The sequence below is a fragment of the Anser cygnoides genome, chromosome 3 (genome assembly GCF_040182565.1).
Source record: "Anser cygnoides isolate HZ-2024a breed goose chromosome 3, Taihu_goose_T2T_genome, whole genome shotgun sequence".
NCBI lineage: Eukaryota > Metazoa > Chordata > Aves > Anseriformes > Anatidae > Anser > Anser cygnoides.
In genome coordinates, this window is record NC_089875.1 from 17,342,681 (window position 1) to 17,364,177 (window position 21,497).

At 38.3% G+C, this 21,497-nt stretch overlaps 1 protein-coding gene across 3 annotated transcripts in view; it reads left to right on the forward strand.

Moving 5' to 3' along the window:
* The window catches only part of FSHR (follicle stimulating hormone receptor), an 85,582-nt gene that overhangs the window by 57,924 nt on the left and 6,161 nt on the right, over window positions 1–21,497 (forward strand). The window contains exons 5-10 of one of the 3 annotated variants that reach the window (XM_066993564.1): window positions 5,797–5,868; window positions 8,055–8,132; window positions 11,026–11,094; window positions 11,208–11,282; window positions 16,470–16,655; window positions 18,627–20,496. In XM_066993564.1, coding sequence (XP_066849665.1) covers window positions 5,797–5,868; window positions 8,055–8,132; window positions 11,026–11,094; window positions 11,208–11,282; window positions 16,470–16,655; window positions 18,627–18,771 — 625 coding nt within the window. In that variant the 3' untranslated portion in view covers window positions 18,772–20,496. Of the gene's footprint in view, window positions 1–5,796; window positions 5,869–8,054; window positions 8,133–11,025; window positions 11,095–11,207; window positions 11,283–16,469; window positions 16,656–18,626; window positions 20,497–21,497 lie in introns of those variants that run through there. The other 2 variants (XM_013192471.3, XM_013192472.3) reach the window with 2 other exon arrangements.

Genomic DNA, 21,497 nt, shown 5'->3' on the forward strand with positions numbered 1-21,497 from the left:
CATTTAGCAGTAATTGTTTTTAATGGCTGTAGCTTAAATAGGCTCCTACAGTGCTCTTTGCTGAACAACAGCATATATACCAAACAGGATATTATCTGGACTTTCATATGTCCATCCTGTTGAGCACATACACCCAACCTTCTTTTCCTTGCTCATATAAGAAGCTTTGCTGATCACAATCTCTACTTTTGAGTAAATAAGTGCTTAACTGTCTGGTTAGCTGCTTCTTAAAGATGGGATAAAATCAGGTCAGTGGTCCAATAAGCATGGGTGTTTCAGGTCTCTGAAAATCACTGGTGTCTGGCAGATTCTGGGCTCAGAAATGCCAAGAGCCATTGGCTTGAATTTGAACTTCAAGATTCAAGATTTGAGATTTGGACTTTAAGAGATAAGGTTTATTCATCACTATACAATGTATCCCATTTCTTACTGTCTCTATTCCATGTATCCCATTAATTAGGTAGTTTATTGACATTATTGATGCTCTCCACTGGTCCCTCCTTTCTCTGTTCTTCATAGAAAGCTTTTACAGAAACACAATGATTTGGTGACTAGAAAGTTTCTTCAGATTTTATCCATGGCCATGTTATTCCAGTTCATTTTCATTCCAAACATTTTCTCTAATTTAAATTGAAAAAATCCATCTTTGGTGTTTAATACACTAATGGGTTCATATTGCATCCACTACATGTTTTTTATTTTAGGAGGCAAAAAAGGCTCTTGCAAGACTGAATAGTACAAAAGGTGCAGACATCACGGCTCCTAGAGTCTGAACTACTGAATGTTTCTTTCATATTAATGACAAGGTTTGAGGTAGCTGCATTGTGGGTATAAATCTATGTAACACCTTTGGCTTTGGTGAAGCGACATCAGTTAACATCACAGGAATATGGTTAAAACACTTTAATTGAGACAGCTTTTCAGCAGTTTCTGAGCTATGTTCCCCACTTAAAAAGGGCAGATGTGTCTGAATTAGTAGAGCTGAACTTGCAGTAAGTTGGCTTACCCTCAGATGCCCGTCCCCCAGGGGCATCTCCAGCTGGGGTCCACACCAGTTTTCCAAATAGACCACAGTGAGGCAGCAGAGCTGGAGAGGAAGTCATGTACTTGGAGAGGTCTTTGTCCCAATCTTTTGCTGTAGACCTTGCTGTAAGACTTCTGTAATCCTTCCTGGTCTGTCCCACAAAGCAGAATAGCTGACACAGGCACCCCTGAATCTCAGGATAAAGAAGTTTAGTGAGACCCACCTGCAACCAGCACACCAAAGCAGGGGGCTCTGGTATGTGCACATTGCTGAGCTTGCTGTGATTCTTTCTTAAGTTTCCAGCCTTGGTGGCAGGCCGGCAGGGTATGAGACATGTAGTCTGATTCCTCATGACAGTGCTGTGGCTATGACAGAACTGTTAAAATGCAGTTCAGAAAACCTTGCAGGGAAAAAAAAAATATATATATATACATATATATATATTTACTAGCCATTTTCAGAAGGAAAAAGAAAAAATGAAAAGAAAAAAAAAAGAGAGACAAATTAATCAGTGTTAATGCCTGAGATGGAGGCTAGACACTATAGCCCATCAGTTTAATGACCTTTGCAACTGTTGCTTCCAAGACTTTATCTGTGCTGCTTCGAAAATAGTCATATAGCCACTAGATCTTATTTATTGGCAGGCAAGAAGCCCTGGCTAACATTGTCAGCCCTCTCATCAGCTTTATGGGCTCGTTATAGCCACTAGCAGTTGAACATGAATATGCTTTTATCTGTGTCAACTTGAGTACAAATACATTTTCCACTCACCCCACTCCCTTTGTCTCCTGCATCATCATTACTAGTATGGCAAAAAATACTACGGCGAGAAAAATACTTTTAAAATCCAATGCTGAAATATCCTAAGCCTTCTAGAAAAATGCAACCTAAACTTTCCTGCCAGTCTTTTAGAAGAGGATGTGAAGAGGATTGTTAATTGGTCTTCTTGGATATGTGCCAAAGAGACAGACTGCTTCGAAATGGTAACTTGTTGACCTTTTCATGGGTACGAGATTATTTGTCTGGCTCTCATTAGGGAGAGCTGTGGCATTGTCTGTTTAATAATGCAGTGATGGCTTTTCAAACCTATTTTCTTTCCAAAATTAGTTCTATGTCCTTTGGTTGTTTTACAGTGCATGCATCGATGTCCTGTATTAAGCAATCTCATCTTAAAATAGAAAGGTTTAAATGTGACGCTTTTTTTCAGATCAATTTTAAGGGCATACAGCTAGATTGTTGGTGGGAAGGGAAATGTAGGCCATGAAAGTGTTTTTTATCTCTAAAATATTTTTCATTGTGGAGAGAACAGCCCAGCCCCAAAGACTTGCAGGTGCTTGTACCTGCCTGTCCTTATTTCTTGGAGAACCTGACACACGTATGCCTGGCGTGCTTCTTAAATCCGATCTGTATTTGTTGCAGATGAATCTAGTCATGCCTAATAGAGATGTCCTGTCCACAAACTGATGACCCTTTTCATAGAATGGGATTTTCAATAAAAAGAAGTGACGATCCACTCCATCCTTCTGCATGAGAGCCTTGTGTTTAAAGACCTTGCCCAGCAGTGAGTGCCATGGATTATAGACTCAGCATAGCCTGCAAGGCCAGTTCACATGAGTCAGAGGACTTTCTTGCTGGAGCGCAGTACAAAGTCACTAGCGTGATTAAGGGGCACATAAATAATACTTCCTGAGTGATGCTGTATTTAACTCAGCCTACCTTGCATTTGCAATTTAGCAAACATCCTCAATAAGTTGATGGAGTAAACTGTGTCCAGATTTTGTGAGAATAGCTCCTACCAACTTGGTATGAAAAAGGTCTGGAAATTTGCTGTATCTGGAAATAAGCAGCCAGAATCTTCCAGGAATTAGTTACTGAAAAAATTGTGTTCTCTGGTGCTCTTGGTGCAATGTTTTCTTAAATGCTGACTCCAGTAAGCTTTTTCAGAAAGATAATTAAAGCTTTGGAAAGCAGCCATCAGCCGTTTGAAAAACAGATTCTTACTGAGCTGTTTATATATGGCAAGGGGGAACTCAGTTAAAGCACAGATTAAAGAGGACACTTGTTTAAAGCAAGGCTACTAAGGATGTATACATTATATGGTAAACGTATTGACAAAACTGTCCTTCAAGAAAGATATTCAGAAAATTGGATTATCTACATTCTAACAAGATTATCCACTTAAAGGCCTCTGGAGATTTGTTGGCTGAATAAAAAGAGAAGAGAGATCTAGGCCACACTCTAGCTAAGTATTTTTTCAGTTCTTTTTCTGCAATTAATTAAAAGAACATCCTCTCCTATTCCTAATCACTGTTCTGTGCCTCTGTGCAATCAGTACCTCATACCCTTAGATTTACTTCAATATGTAATGATTTGTTGAAGATGCTTTCCTCTTCATCTCATGCTGCTCACTCATGTGATGTCAAATCACCCATGTAAACTGAACCCTGAGCAATTTTGGATTACTTGAAAGATTGGTAGTATTGTGGCACGCAAGGCCTTGAATGTGTTTATTCATACATATAAGGCAAAAACCCTGCTAACCTGTTTTGAGTCATTTGGATTAAGTTGCCAGTGAGAGTAGTGCTTGAACAGCATATAGTAGAGTACCATCATCCTTCATTACCGGAACAAGAGGATCGAGTTTTCCTTGGGAAAGTAAAGTAGAAAGGAAAGCTTTTCTTGTCTTCTTGGTTCTGCAATAACCACACAATATTTGGAAGCAGTTTGCTTCTTCATTTACCTATCAAAGCAAATGTGTGCTGTAATTTGTATTTAACAAGTGGCTCTTAAAATGAATTGCATGAATTTTTAGCGTATGACTCATTTAAAAGTAAAGGCACCTTTCAAATAAAACCCTGTACTTCTCCAATGATTTAGAGAGTGTACTTTAAGATATTATAAGGGGGGATTTGAAGGTTCTTCTTCTATTGCTTCTAATTTTTTTTTGGCTAATTCCTTTCACAAAGTATAAGTGCAGAAGTACTTTAAATAATAACAGGCTTATGAAATCCACCTGTTTCATTAATCCTGCTTTCTATTTAACTACATGCAATATTTTTTCAAAGGCATTTTTGTAGAGCTTTCTTGGTCACACATGACAGCTGTGATTTTTAAGCTAATGTAATGTCAGACCACTCTGACCCCTGGGATGAAACAGTCAATGACATTTCAGCAACATTTCCAAATTGGCTTCATGAATGTTCACTACACTTCTTTAATTTTTTCCTACATATAATGCAATGCTTTTTGTTATGAGGAAGATAACCAGTTGGCTTTTCAATATGAACCTCTGAGAATATCCAAATACCACCTCAGAGAGCTCAGATGAGTATTCCTACAAGTGAATGACTATTTATGGACCTTTTTGGTCCTTCTAGATTTGGTTGTCACATTTGGCTGTTTGGTTTCAGTTCAATTCGTAAAACTTGAAAGTCTGCAACTGTTCTGAAATGGTCTAGGTTCATAATAAACATCAAATGAATGCCTTCACTTTTTTCCAGTCTCAAGCAGTGCTTTTCATCACCTTCTAACACCATTCAGGAATGAATCTGCCCAAAAAAAATTGCATCCAGTAATGGAAAAATATTGTTCTATTTAAGTGCCAAGATAAAAAATGCTTTCCATATACTACTAATACACACCTTAAGGAACCAATATTCTCAGTAAAATATTCTCTACATCTCACACACTAAAAATACAAAGAGATAATTACCCTTTCAAGAACCCAAATTTCCTCTTTCTTTGGTAGCATCAGCATGGTAATGAGATATTTTGGTGGCTGGGACAAACTCCAGCTCCTCTTTCCTACTGCACTTCCCCAGCCAGGCATTCAGCCCTCCTTCGAGCCATCAAACAGCCACCAACCTTCTCTTTCTGCATGGCAATATCATTTGTTGCTCCTCTCCTACTCTTACTACTGTTCTGGACAACAAAAATTGATTAATTGGACATGGTGCAGCTCTGTCAATAGCTGTGCCCCATTTTCCTCCCTGGCTGTGGGCACCAGGATTGTCCTTCAAAGTCAGCATTTCTGGGACAGCGTTTCACAGATGTGAACAGCAAAACAGAAGCCAGCAGTGCCCAGTACAGTGGGAGGCTGAAGGTGGCTAAATGCAGAGGATCAAGACCATTTCCCATCAAGCAAACTGCTGAAATGTTCCCATGTATTCAGTTCCTTGCTATCAACGGTGCTTGGGAACAAAGTGTCCTAAGTTTCTCTAACTTTCATGAAATAATGATATTTCCAATTGAATTAATGTATCATCATTTAGATTAGAAGATTAAAATGGTGGTAAGTGATTTTTTTTATTATTATTTGAAGAGCTACTATGAAAATTGTTGGACATGGTGCTTAGTGACATGGTTTAGTGGGTGACATTGGTGGTAGGGGTATGGTTGGGCCAGATGATCTTGAAGGTCTTTTCCAACCTTAATGATTCTATGAAAATAATTATCCTGTGTCAGTGTGGTTGATTTCTTAGAATATGGTTGGGAAATTAATACTGAAGATTTCCTGAGATCATCAGGAGGAAATGTAATTATCCCAGATACGTTTTCTCCCTTGATTGCAGTGGGGGACAACTCAATTTATGCTTTTGACAAAAACATTTTTACATTACAGTATCAAGATTCTTGTGGGTAAATGCTGGGTATGTGGCGAAAGTCTGCTTCTTGCGGCTTACATTTTAAGTGCAATCTGCTTTCTTCTCTGTTAGTTATTACTTCATTCTTGGGACAGAATTAATAATCTTAATTTCTCCTCTCTTCTTTAGGTTAATATCAAACACTGGCCTTAGATTTTTACCTGTTGTCCAGAAGGTGCACTCCTTCCAGAAAGTTTTACTGTAAGTTGTAATGATTTTAAAAGCTCCTTTTGAACATTTTGCTGTTCTAACAAAATCTTTCAAGATGCGATTGCCCTTATGCTTGCTTATTAGCTTCATGATAGCATTTTGGGTTACAATTTTGTAGGCATTGATGTTAATGTGGCCTAAAAGGTCACAGTATTCTCTAGTTCTTCTTTGTATCAAGCATTGTAGCTTGCAGTCTACTGACTACTCTTCCATTAACTATATTATAAATGCACAGCGAGATGTCTCAGGGGACTGGTATTCCCCTGAGTTTTGTTTCACTGGTTGAAATTCAAACCAGGCTGGTGGAAGTGGAAATTTGTTGCCATCTGGTGACAGTTCTCTAGCCTGCATGGAAAGAGTTGCTGATCTTGGTGCCATTTTCAGTAGACAGATGGCCACAGCAAAGAAAACAAAAAGCAAGGGAAAATAACTCTACCACGCTCATTTTTTTCACTGGCAATAAAACTGTCCAGGGAATGAATTATATTTTTTCTAAGAAAAATTCCAGTGCCATCAAGGGCATAAAAATGTAAAATTTTGTGTGAAAGCAGGCTTTTGTTTTTAATGTAAAAGCACTTTTTTCTGAAAAAAAAAAAATGTATATCATCAAAATTTGAGTTTTTTCATGGAAAAGTTTGACAGACATTTTCCCATCAGTTCTGATTATAACTGAAAGCAGAAAACCTGGGAAATAGGCAAATATTTGTTCTCTTCTTTTGGACAAGATATATTGTTAGCGCATAGGACAAGTTTTGACTCTTCAAGTCTGATTAGAAGATTAAAATCTGCAGAAACATTAATCCTGCAATTGTCTTAGTAAGAGCCATCAGTATAAATAAAAATGCATAGAAAACTTAGAGGGAAACACTTCAATATTGTATACACACATATAATAAACAAAATACCTTTCTGTAATACGCTTGTAATTTTGAGAACTGCCCTTCAGGGCTCCTTGAAGCCATCAAGCAAATGCAATAGATGTGGAGGTACAGAAACTTCCTCCTGTATACCTTTATCATCAGTCTTAACTAGACTTGAATTACCATGTTCTGCTGAGCAAGAGATTTTTTCTTCAGGTGAAATTCCTCACTTTCTGTAAAGATAACTAGGCCTTAACTTTGCTCAAGACCTGAAATAGACCTTGCTTCAAACCTTGCCACCACTGAGGTCAATAACAAAATTCTTGCTGGCTTCAGTTGTGCCAATATTTAAATCTCAAAGATAGATCTTGATGGGTTATTGAGGTTTATAAGGGCCTCATTGTTTCCCCTTAGCAGTGGGAAACTTCTGCTTCTATGGGTGCTGCACTCCCTCCCTATTCCTACCTCTGCTGATCTCCATGTGCAGAAGTGTGGAAGTGTCAGCTAATGCAGTGTTGTGAATGGTAACACAGTTGTGGTTAAATAACTGTCAGTACGAGATAATTTTGGAATGGCTTTTAACTTCAAGCTTTGCAGATAATTCATTTTGCTCCATGCTTTCCAACAGAAACAGCATGAAAACAACCATATCCCCAGTCTAAATTATGACTAATACTGTTTAACTTCTTTGAGGTCTATTTTGAGCAAGCAACAGAATGTATATCTGCCGTTCTTTTTGTGCATCAGTCAAAACTGCTGAAAGACTGAAATGCATACTTGTCACTTCAACAAACTGAACTGACACGGGTCCCGTGTCTGAAGTTCTTAAGCACATACAAAAGCTTATAATCAAACACATTGACATTAGGAGGGAAACTATTCATGGAACTATATTAATTTAGGTACCCTGCTGAATCAAGCCAAAAAGGCTAATGGCTTTTCCATCTTCTGTTTGGGAGGCTCAGAGGAGTGGTGGCCTCCCAGTCACTCAACTTGCATTTTCTGGATAGTATATTTTCTGGAAGAACTATTTCATCCACATTATGGTTATGAGACCAAACTTTTATGCGTTTCAATGGCTTAAACCGATCTGTGAGGCAGGTATGGATGTCTGCAGAACAAGAATATAGAAATGTTTTGTCTTCACCTTCTTCTATCAGAAAGGTTCGCTCTCTTAAATTCTTAAGTCATCAGCCTTTGCATAAAACAGTTCCTCAGATTGAATATAAGGAAACATTATGTTTGAAATACCTTAACATATTGAGAGGCTTACAGAGGTGCAAAAAGGTGTAGTTGCTATTGTATTTTATTTTTCAGAGATATTCAAGACAATATAAATATACGTACAATTGAAAGAAATTCATTCATGGGCCTGAGTTCTGAAAGTGTAATTCTGTGAGTAAGACATAACAAATCTATTCTTCTTCTTGCTAGCTTGTTCCTTCTCCAGAATTGGGTTGAGAGTATGGTCTCTTTTCTATCAGCTTCCAAATTCAATTACAGGTTTTAGACTTCTCCTCTACCCCCAAAATCTCTGTATTCTGCTTTACTGTCATGAAAAATGAATGCTTTTGTGGTTTTTGTTGTATTCTAATTCTGGCCCTAATTTTAGAACCACAGTGTAGAATTAATTTTGTAATTACTGGTGCCAAGGTTAAATGTATTCCACCTACAACAACAACTCATGTGATACAAATTGTGTTCAAAAGGATGGTGTGACTCATAAATATTTACAGTCAGACACATCATTCAAAGAAGTTTGTTACTCAGGCAAAATATATGTAGATGTTTTGGAAATGTGGTATATTTGTATACAAAGTTAATGCATTGATACAGGCCAGTTCACTATGCAGTTTCATGCTGTGTGGTTAGATGACTTTTTGTTTGACTTGAACGGTCATGTTTTTAAATAAACTACTTAGCTTCTTTGATCCTTTCTGTTAGTATATCAAAATGCATTATGTGCTTAATAACAAGTTGCCTTCATTTTGCCTAGCCAGACTGGAAAAATTTCCCAGTGTGTATGCCATTTATCTCTCATACCAAAACAGACAAGCGAGAACTGATTGATTTGGTTCGCATTGATTTTGGTGGGACAGAGTCAGGCCACCAATACTTGAAGAGAGGACAGTAAAAAGTCACTTGGCTGTTATCTCTCCTTTTTCCCCATCAGTTGTCCACAATCTCTATGTCAAGTTCCCTGAAGTTTTTAAACACACACACACAAATATACACACACACAGCTGAGATATTCATTCAGTTAACTCAAACATATTCAAGTAACAATACCCCAAATGTACTTATTTGTCTTTTCTCCTGTGATGATAGTATTTGCTAACCACATGAGACTTGGTTTTGTCAGAGCACTATGTAGCACATACCTTATTTATTTCCATAATACTACTATGGGGTGAGATATATATGCCAGATTTTAGTGTGATTTGACCTCCCAATACCACTCAAGCATTCCAAACACCCAGGACCCACTGAGCCTCCACAGCGTGGGGAGAGCCAGTTTTACTAGGTTTACTGTAGCAGGCTCCCATCATGTTCAAGTCAGTAATTTGGATTGCATCTAAGCTTACCCTATGCAGGGATCAACACAGAGCAGGTGAATTTTAAGTGGGTTTTAAATATACTAATCTAGCCAGGGGTGAGTAAAAGCCCCTATGTCCAAGCTCTGGATCTGTGCCTCCATTGTCACTTGTTGCTATCATAAGACTTCCAGGTTATTCAGGGGAGTCAGTAAGGATGCTGGTTGAAGTGAGGAGAGAATTTGTCTCAATAGAAGCTTGTCCAGGTAACAATGGAGAAAGAAGTACAATGAAACCTTGGGATTTAGTTAAAATTTTGTTTTCTCTTTTTACTACCTGAATGCAATTTACCAGGTGACAGGAGTCCACACTCCATGGCAACAGTAATTCAGATTTTATGTCCTTAGTATCTCATTGTATTAGCATAATATTCAGTGAGAGAAAACAGTAAGAGATAATCCTGTGATTAAATGCATATATATCAGCTTGGGAGCTATGAATGGGTAAGACCAATGTAATCTAATAAATGTTTTAAATGCTATAAGCAGGGACATGTCTCTCCTGTGTGCCTGCTCAGTCATGTCTAATACTGTATGCAAGCGAAGGGGACAGTGACAGTTTTCTTGATCTGACCTGACAGACACTGGAATTATGCACATCTGCCTTCCATGGTCAAAAGAGTAATCCTTTCAACCAGACCCATAACTGATTTTCATGGTGACCTGAGCTCACCACCTCAGATAAGTGGGTCACTTGCATGCTCAGTTTTCAGTGTGAATTAGAAATTCTACGTCCATGTGTGCTGATAGTTTCATTAAATCACGCAAGTTTTGCCACCTATCAAACTCGTCATGCCCTGTTGGAAAGAGCATGAGTTGCAAAGCAACAAGATGAAAGATTGCACTGTAAAGATGATAAATATAACTGACTCAAATGTAAATTTTCAGAACCGTGAAGGGAAGAGATGGAAAGACATTAAACATTAATTACTTAGTGCACTACAGTAAAAACTTGGCAGAAAGCCCCCCCAGTTCGCTACCTGTGTCTTCTCTCAGGAGAAGGATCCTGGGGAGATGGAGAGCAGGAAGGCAATATGATTTGAAGAGACAGCAGGTGCAGGAAGAACCAGCTGCTTCCCAGGCAGTTTGTTAATAGTCTCATCTTTTTTTACTTCCTGGATCTTGGGTTTTTGTTATTTTGTTTTCTTTTTTGGGTTGTTTTTTTTTTTTTTTGGTTTGGTTTGCTTTTTGGTTTGGTTTGTGGTTTTTTTTTGTGGTTTTTTTTTTTGGTTGGTTGGGTTTTGTTTTGTTTTGTTTTGTTTGTAATTATAGGCAAATGTTAAACTATTTCAAAAACATCTTGAAAAAACATCTTGTAGTTGACACCAACAGCACCAGTAGGAAAGGTTCTGGTCTCACCCATTCTGGGGTTAACGTGGACCAGCTTTGTTAGATTCACTGGAGGCTTCTCAGGGCAGCAGAGCAGCACCGGTGTCTTAATCAGTTCTACTTATGTTTCAAAAACTTACTGTAGCTGTCATCTCTTATGGTAATGCTGATCTGCCCTGTTCATATCTGCATTCTCTAAATCCTTCCTCTAACTGTTGGGAGCTTATCAGCTGGGATTCACAGAAACTTCATAATTTAAGCATCTATTTAATAATTTTACTTGTTTGAGATCCTTTTCACTGATTTTAATTACATACATATAAATTGTGAACATGTGTAAGAATGCATTTTTTTTCTCTGTTGCAGATGGCTAAATAAAAATGGGATTCAGGAAATTGAGAATCATGCATTTAATGGAACCTACCTGGATGAGCTGTAAATATTTCTGTTGTTTACTTTCTGAAAAGCAATTATTAGAAGGTAGCTATTTCTGCAAGTTTTTTTTAATTTATTTCAGATTGTTTTAGCATCAATATTGTGTTTTTCAGAAATCTAAGTGACAATCAAAACTTAGAAAAATTACCAAATGAGGTCTTTCAAGGAGCCAACGGGCCTGTTGTTTTGTAAGTAATATTCAGATTTGTTTTTTGTTTGTTTGTTTGTTTGTTTTCTCATCATTAAGCCCCCAGAAAAGGTCAAAGAAGAACATATGAATACAAGCCTGGATTTCAACATCTCACAAGTCCTGCAACTCAAAATTGGAGGTGTAGTTCTGAATATAAAAAAATGGAAGCCAAGAGAGTCTAGATCCATGTTTTCACTCTGTCCTCAGGGTTTCTGGAGTATTTGCATCCAGGAATTTAGCTCCAGATTCCTCTACATGGTGGATTAAGCTCTGTAAGAGCTCGGCTTCTTTTTTTTTTTTTTTTTTTTTTTCAGAGAAAATGCTGTTTGTTTTTTATTTGGAGCAAATTCAGGAATAGGTGAGTTAGTTCTCAGTGCTTAAATCTGAATTGCTCCCCCTTGAACTATTTAAAACCAATGAAGATCTGCCCTGCATCTCTAAAGCTTAGTCCTAAAGATAAAATCCCTACCCTGCAGGGACAGGGATCCCTATAAATATATATATATACACATATATATATATATACATATATATATTACACATATATATCACACAGTTACAGCAGGATCTCTTTGGTGGATGGTAAGCTGGAAAGCAAGATCTCAGCAGTAGAGAGTTCAACAGTAAGATGCTCATGTCTCTCAATCACCAGCACCTCATGCTACACTTTGACAAGTTGTAAAACACCTGAGAGTGTGCACAACTTCTTGTGAGCACCAGCTACAGAACATAACAGCTGCAGCAAAGACAGTGGTGTCTTTTTTTGTGTCACAAATTCATCGGCTCTTTTCTTTCTTCCCATTTATCCTGGATGTCCAGAGAGGGCTAGGAGTCACCCATAAAAGGTGAAAACAGGTATTGGGAGCTGCTGGAAGATTTTACACAGAGGTTAAAGTGGTAAGAAATCTAAAAAAAATGAGGGAAAAAAAAGGCTAGTTATCTTTGAGTTCAGATAAGAGCACTTCTGAAGGCCTTTTTCCATGTTGTTATGATACACCTATGACACACCAATGATACAAAAAGCTACTGTATGGGTTACTGCATTCTGCCCTGCTTCCCTCACTCCTTCAGTGACTTTCTCCTTTGGAAAAGACTAACAGTGGAGCATCTTTTCAGCAATAATATCATTGATGCTTCTTTGGAAAAGCATTGTTTCCTGTAGCAAAGAGTAAATGCATTTTCTTTGCAAGTTGTAGCTGATTCAAGAGGTTTATCAAATTGATTTGGCTGTAGTTCAGATTCATTTGATAGTTCAATTTCTAACACTAAGTTATTTGTGCAAGTTTTCTATTCAATTACTTGTATATCCACTGTTCTATGGATGGGAAATTACCTTTTTATCCTGACGGAGATCAAGAAAGCTACATCTGTCACTGTAGCTTACACCTGGAATGTGCTTTGTGGAGATGATTGACCCATAATATCTTTGCTGGGAAAAACAGTGCTGTTGAAATAAAATTTGTGTTGCAAATTGCAATGTTTTATTAGACTGTATGTCAGGATGTTTTAACTCTTGTTCTTCCTGAACCAGTGCTCTACAGTCAATTAATACCAACTCCTATTTTATATTTCAGAATATTAAAACAGTATGAAAGATAGACAAACACAAATAGTAATGTCAGAAAGCACAAAGTCTTAGCACGTCGTCTGCTTTATACTTGGCTGCACAGTTTCAGCAATCAATTCCTCTCTTAGGCTTACAGCTTTTGGCTGAATTAGAATCTCTCTTTTGGAAAGACATCAAGTTTTGAGTTACAGGATTTCAGTGCTGACAGTAAGCAAGTAAATCAAATGGCTAATTACTCCCACACATATACACATTCCTTCTATACAGAAATACACTTTATTGCTAACTTGGAATTTTGTAGCTTCAATTTTCATCCACATTGTTTCGTTCAGTCTTTTTCTGGTGCTCCCATAGCTGTAGCGGCCTACATGAGCTTTTACTGGCGACCCTACAAAACTCTGCATCCCATAAGAATTAAGATCATATTGGGAGTACCAGCAAATTGCAGGAACCTACAGAAAGCCTCTCAGACTCCCCCTCTCTATAAATATAGTTCTGCTGCTTAATGATGATCCATTCTGGGCTGAGTTCTCTGGCTGCGTCCTGCCTCGGAAGCAGGGCAAGGTATGTCTGTGGTCTGTCCTGTCCTTGCAATTTGTTTTCTACAGGAGACCTACATATGTGGGCCATGGGAGAGCTCCAGCAGACCTGCAGCTAGACAGCTGAATCCCTGAAGCACAGCCAGAGAGCAGTTTAGATAGAACTGCTGAGAAAATTGGTCTCACTGATCACTCCTCTCTGATGTCTGCTCTGCCAGCCACATTTTGCTCTCTTGCTATGTTCCTTTCAGCCCTAAACAGGACTATCAGCTGGTCAGTATTTTGACTAATCCCGGTAACTGATTCCCAGAGAGAAAGGGAAGTGTTTGTAAGAAAAGTCAGATTCACTTTGCTGTTTCTGCACCAGCTGCTGTCAAAGCTGATGACTAGCAGCCAAGCATTAATAATACGACATGTATTCCTGTCACTGATGCTTTCTGGTTTGATTTCCTACTGCTATTTTATCCTCTAGTTCATCTTGCTTATTTAATTTACCAGTCCTGTAACTAGGGAAACATCCCAAAGAAACTCTGCGCTGAGTTCTGCTCTGTGACGACTCAGTGGATAAAGCGACCAAACCACATACACAACGTCTGCGTTTCTGTTTGAGGGGGGAGTCTGCCAATGGTGTATCGATAACTATCCCTAACAGACATCCCATCAAGCCCTGCAGTAGTTTACAAAGCACTTTCCTCAGCTCACTTTGGTTTATGGAAAATAATGAACAGAAAAAAATAACAAACTTCTTAAAAGAAGAAGAATTTTCATGGGAAAATATTGAATACTTATGAAATTGTTTAGATATGGCCAGAGACCCAGTAATATTTTAGCTGCTGGAATATCCAGGTGATATTCCTATTCATATTTACTTGTTACTTCTATGCAGTATAATAACAGTTTGGAGGCACTGAAGATTTCTAGCTAATGAGACTAGGAAAACATTTTTGATTCTTGTTCAGAATTATGAACCCTTGTGAAGTTCTGTAGGCTCTTATTGATGCCATGACTGATACTGTCTGTGGATTTCTATAGAAAAGTGCTGTGTAGTTGGTGAATAACACACATGTTCTCTAGGTGACAGTATTCATTATGCAGTGAACTAAGGACAATAGTCAGTCCATGAAACAATTGAGATTGTTCACTGCAACCCAATTACTACTTTAGGTGTCTAAGTCAGAAATCAAAAGCCTAAAATTTCTCTTCAGCTGCTCCTGTGAGACACAGATCAGTCCTAAAAGAACCTCAGGACCAAACCTTGGCTTCTCGCAGCCTGACCTGCAGAAGTATTTCTGCTTCCACCATTCCATCTTGTCCTTCTTGTCCATAGAAGTTATGACCCTAGGTCAGGGCAGCAGCATCGGGTCCATCTTCATTCCTTTGCTGCCACAATTCACTGTCCAGTTGGCAACTGAAGCTGCCAGCAAGCTACAGGTTATTATTATTGTGTTAATACCCCAATATGAAAATGGGCATATCAGCGGGGCAGGCACAGGCTGCCTTCTGAAGGTGTTACCTGAAGATGGGACGTTCTTTCAAAGCCTGGAACCAAAGCCTCCAGCTGCGGGCACAGTATGGACACAAAGATCCTCTTTAACCACAGCCAGTAACTGCTTTATTAGCTGAATATAAATTTCTTAGATGTGACCACCCTACTCTACAGAGTTCAAACAGAGACATTTCCTGGTATTAATTTTGGTTTTGAGATAGGAGAACAGAGGTGCAAATGTGCACATTGTACATAGAGAGGGTCCGAACTTCATTGTATGCTGCCAAAATTTGGTCTCCACGTAGCACCACTCTACTGCATTAATATGGTAATAAAAGCAATTTGTGCCTGTTATGTAATAGAGATAAAATAACATGTCCTGACATCATACTGTTATAGATTAATGTACCTTGGGAGGGGAGGCATGGAGAAAATGACAAATATTGTCAGTTCAATTCCCTTATTAGGGGAAATTCTTTTCTTTTGTGAGAGAATAAAGAACAGAGCAGCCTCAGCAAACACTGCATTCTGCATGACTCTCATGCCATAAGAGCATGGGAGCTAAGGGAGGACAGGGTGATTTTTATGTAGTCCATTTCACTGTTGATCTAAGAGAAAGAAGTATGCACTTCTGATGTCGCAAGCTGAGGGACACCGTCTGTTCCTAGCCAAGGAAATATGTGGATGTTTTGCCCCAGCTGTTACACCCTGGAGCCATGGAGACAGGTTCTGTGGAGATGAAGCACCATTGGTCCTTCTTCCCTTTCCCTACCTGTGTAGCACAAGTCATGATTTAGTGTTTGCATAATGTTTTTCCCCCTGAAAGCCTCGCTGATGCTCTCTGTGATACGTTTGTAGCTGCTGCTTCCATCGCTGCCTTTGATAGCCCGTCCCACACAATAATTGCCTTCCACGTAAATGCACTTCTCCTAACCTCCTCTAATCTTACCCCTTCCTTCGCTTCAGTCTGAATTCTTTGTTTTTTAAACCTCTGGAAATATTTTGATATTTTTGTTCCTCAAAGTTTGAACTACATCACTTTTGCCTCTCTTTAGTCTCTTTTCCTTCCTAATGAGTACAAAATCTGGTATCCTCAACCTCTCCTCACATCTGTAACCTCCCATGAGATTCTCTCTTTGTGTTTATTGCCTTTTCCATGGTAGCCTTTGCATGACGAGATGTTGATGAGGAACATCACAAAATTCTCTTGTGATTTCACCAACCTTTTTTTTTTCCCTCCTGTAACGCGTTCTTGGATGATTGGTGTGTTTCTTTTGGTATTTACTAAACCTAGAATCATATGGAGCTAATAGTTTACGTCACTGTTAATCTTTACCCAGAGGGTTACGGGATCTTTTTCTTTTTTTCTCAAATCAGACTAACATCACTTGATTGTTGTTTGCAATGAATATTAGTTAATGTTTCCTTGAGAAACTCTTAGTTTATCACCTGATCCTGTTTTCAGCACAAATTTCCAGCTGATCTCTTTGTAATCGGTACTCTGATACTGACTAGGACAGTCTAAAACGCATATCTACTGTAGAGCTGAAGTAAATTTGCTTTTTATCATGATTTTCATATGTTTTTTTAAAGGGATATTTCCAGGACAAAAATCAGTTTCCTGCCAGGTCACGGATTAGAACTCATTAAGAAGCTAAGAGCAAGGTCTACATATAATTTAAAAAAACTTCCTGATTTAAGCAAATTTAGATCATTGATTGAGGCAAATTTCACCTATCCTAGCCATTGCTGTGCATTTACAAACTGGAAAAGACAAAAGTAAGTGATTTCATTTGTTTCTCTTTTTGATGCTTCTCAGCCATTGATAGTGAATTAAACAAACTTCTTCAAAAGCTGGATATAAATAAACATACAATACATACATGTTTATTCATGTTACACATTGCACTGCCTCTCCATTCCAGGTTGGTAATAAATTTTGATAGTTGTATTAGCGTCACCTTTTTCTCCAGCTGAGACTGTAGACCGCATACATCATAGGGTCATCTCTCACTGGGACCTGCTGTCCTGGATCAGCCTGGAGCCACACTGAAGATATCCAACAGAAAACATGATGATAACCTTTCAGGAGGTAGCTGGAAGGATATTTGTGTTTCCAGAGAAGATGGTCAATACCTCACCACCAATTCACGTGGGTAACAGAACTGCAGAGTGGTGTTAACCTCTTAACCTCAGGAAGCCACACTGATGTTGGAACCAAATAGAAGAGAAGAGAATGGAACAGAATTCATTTGGAAGGGACCTACAAAATCACTAAGTCCAACTGTCTGACCACTTCAGGGCTAACTAAAAGTTAAAGCATATTAATAAGGGCATTGTCCAAATGCCTCTTGAAAACTGACAGGCACAGGGCATCAACCGCCTCACTAGCAAGCCTGGTCCAGTGTTTAAGCACCCTCACAGTAAAGAATTTTTTCCTAACATCCAGTTGAATCTCCTCTGGTGCAGCTTTGTACCATTCCCATGTGTCCGACTATCGTTGGTTATCAGGGAAAAGAGACCAGCACCTCCCTCTCCATTTCCCCTCCTCAGGAAGTGGTAGAGAGCAACAAAGTCACCTTAACCTCCGTTTCTCCAGACTAGACAACCCAAGTGTCCCCAGCCTCCGTTCATAGGACATGTCTTTCAGCCCTTTTACTGGTATTGTTGTCCTCCTCTGGATGCTTTCAAGTATCTTAACATCCTTTTTATGTTGTGGATGCCCGAACTATACACTACATTCAAGGTGAGGCCTCACCAATGCTATATACAGTGAGAGAATCCCCTCTGCCACAGATATTTCGTCTGTCACATCTACATGCACATCATTTTTGGACATGATTTCTGAAATGGTTAATCTAGAGCAATCCCTTTAAACCCAAATTCACTGAGACAGGGAGGTCTTTTAGACTCCCAAAGTAATTTTCAGTACTTGTTTTGATTTGCCATCATCAAGATACACTGAGACTTCAGGTATTAATGACTCACATTGAGTATTTTCAGCTGCTCAGATAAACTTTAAATGTTACATGTGAACTAGTTAATGAACCTCATGAATTTGTGCCACTGGAAAACCTGAATGATTGGTACCTATGGGAACATGTTATTTTTTGAAGTTCCTCTTTTACTGGAAGTCCTCAAAAACTTGGAATTTGCCATGGCAGAGAAAAGGAAAAAAAAAAAAAGTTTTATGGTTCATTGTTACAGTTCAAGACATTGTCTTCAGAAGATGCCTAAAATTTCAAAGAAAAGTAAAACCATGCGTAAAAAGTATAAGCTATTTGTAAGCTTCATTTAAATACTTATAATAGCCATTTATTTTACTTTTAACTGTGTACTGTCACTGAAATTAAAGGCAATGAAAGATGCCTGGTCCTGCTATGCTGATAGCTAGTACATATCACCTGCATGTGTGTTGCAAAACTACATGGGAAAAGTGCAAGTTTGATATCAGACAATACAGTGGTAAGGGAAGTATCTGGCAGAATCTATCCTTCATTGCCTGTTTTTGATCCCAAATTCTAAACTTTTTGCTACAAGAGGTTATCAGCAGGTGATGTTTTCACACATTTCTACAGGCTTACTCAGGCACAGTGCTTGGTTGCCTGCTAATTAGAAATGGTTCCAGTCCTGCCAGCACTGGTGGCAGAGTGGTATTTTCCAATGAGTTCAGAGGAAGTATGTTTAGTTCTAAAAAGCTAAATCTGCAAAGGGATTTTTGATATCACTTTATCATACATATTTTTGAAGGTACTTGACTTCTGGGCTGCCTGAGCCAAATCAAGACCCAAATCCTAGAATCCACACTGGAAAGTCGGCAACAGGGCTCTTCAAAATCAGGTTAAGAGTTACTGTTGAAGGAAAGCAACAGGAGGAGATGGCACTGAGCTTTTAGTAAGCTCTCAGTGTCCCCTCACTCTGAATAACTTTTGTGCCACAATTACCCAGGGGAATTGAAACTCACAGCACTCACTTCCCCCATAGCATGGCTCCACTTTTGGGCACCTCTGCCCTAGCAAGTAAGAAACCAAGGAGGACACTGACAGCCCTTCCCACAGCCTGGGTGAATGTAATTTTGCAAAGAAATGCCAATGAACTGTGCAGAACTCAAAAACCAAGTGCAGATGGCCAGTGAGCTGAGCTGGAGCACGACACAGTAGTGGGGCTGCTTCTGGAGCATGTCTGGCCATGATTCCGCAGTCTGCTACAAAATGTGTTGTAATGCAACGGTGAGAAATAGAATACAAGTTGGAGATACTCCTCTTTGTGTTGGCTTTGCGAAAAATCTTGTATTGATATGAGCTCCTCTTCTACTGTTTGTCCTTAAGGGTGAAGGAGTTTTCAGGTCAGAAGACATCACATATAATTTGTGAAGTCCAGAAACTTGTTCACAAGTTGCCCAAATTTAAAATTTCAGTAAAGGAGTGAAATTTAAAAAAAAAAAAAAAAAAATCAATATAGGGCAACTGGTACCCTACGTGGAACTTTCTAAGAAATAGTTTTGGTGATTTAAAAATAATAATAATTATTATTATTAATAATAATAATAAGTTGCTGCCACAAATGCAAATAAATATCAGAGCTACATAAATTTACTTAAGCTGACCTATCAAATCTCTGTTGTTCCCCATAGAGAAAAAAAAGGTCTTAAAATGTCTTCTTGACCTTAATGGTGCAAACATTTTCTAGTTCTATTCCTCACTGAATATGTTGTTTCTACAGGAGGTCAGTTGAGCTCCAGAATACCTCCAATAAGTTATCTCAAAAAAATCTATCTTAAATGAATGAAAATTCCTTCAAACAGCAGAAGAAAATTACTTATGATCTATTTTTGTAGAGTTAGTAAAACTGAATTTTAGTGTGCATTAAAAAACTTTCTGTTTTTCTAAAGTAGCTATACTTAAAATATTGAAAATAATATTAATTTCTGATTTTACAAGCTAAAAACACTTTTGAAAGGATAACTATTCTTTAGCTACAAAGACTTTTTTTTCCATTTCAACTTATTCTAGTAATTTAATTCAAACAATATTCCACTTAATTGTAGCTGACAAGGCAGGAAGGCTTTTGTTTTTTATAAAGTAAGTGTAGAAGAGGAGAGACACACTGAAATCTAGAAGGACAAGGGAGCAAGAAACAAGCTGTGCCTATCTCTGTCTATCATTATGAACTCCTGTGTTAAATACATTTAGATAAACTATTTTCTGTATACAGTACATTCAAGGTAGTTTAGTTTCACTGTTAAAATAACTGATTGCTGGTTTCCTATATTTTAGTATTAGTTAAGTTTTCAACCAACTAGACTAGGACAGGAATCATTAAGAAAATAGCATTCATTGTCTTATAAAAGAAATGCATCACTGCTGGGTAAAAAATATAAAAATTCAGACTTGAGATCCATATATGCTCTGATATATGATTATTTGAATAAACATATACATATAAGCTGTATCTCCCTGATCAACAGAACCAAGTTGAATGCATTTATCTACGTTTTTAATGGTTGACAGAATTATCTTTTAAAAATACTAGGCATAAATACAAAATGATTAGAACCAATGATTTAGATCATTTTTTCCTGTTAACTGCATTTAAATGCAATTAAAAATGTTCATTTCATTCATACAGTCATGTGTCGTGTACTGAAATTGGTGGGAGACCAATATCCTCTCTCTAGTTTAAAGAGATATGTGTGCATGTTAGTTCAGTGCTGTGAGTCGGAACACGAAAGGTATTCCCATGCACTTCAGCAGAGATTAGTCACATATGCAGCAGCTACACCCACTTGCACTTCAAAGCAGTTTTCTTGACAAGATGTGTGCGCGTTCAAGACTGCTCAGGATTTTGAAGAGTTATTAATAGTCTGCAATGTTTGCTCACACAATGTCTAGTATTTCTTTGGCAAGAGCTGCACTTGGTTTAGTGCAGCAGGCATTTCTTATTCTGGTGGGAACAGTGATGTTACCTGACTTACTGTGCATCGTCACAGGAGCCACTCATTCCCCTATAACAGTTTAGATCTCAAAATAATTTCCTGGTAGTACAGGAAGTATAAAAAGGATGCCTCATTACACTATAAGTGCATTTCTAAGGATCACCACAGCATTTGATGCTCACGTGGGAAATCTCAGAAGGAATTAAGTCAGGGGTGTGTGGCCCCTTCCTGGTTGCCTCATTTGTGTAAGGTTTCCTTTGATACTTCTCCAGCACTCAAGAACCTTAGATAAAATAAGTCTCCATAGTAGATAGTGAGTGATCACCTCTCCTAAACACATTTGCACCAGCTCTGTTGTGCTAATGGAAATATTAAACCTGTTATAGAGGCAGTGCCTTCTAAATTTTGGAGGATATTGCATCAAGCAGAGACCTGCCAGACTGAGACACAAATTAAAATGTTGGCAGTTTTGTTTCATTGTGTTTTTTTTGTTTGTTTGTTTGTTTGTTTTTCCCCATTCTAAGAAGGATTGTATGATAAATATTGATCTGAAGATTTATTACACTGGAATGTTGTGATGGTGGCCTAACAGGAGCTAACCTGCTTTTTCGGACAAGGCCGATGTAGTGTGTTGAACTCTCACGCTCTCCTGTAACTGGAAAATAACATCATTCAAGCTTGGATAG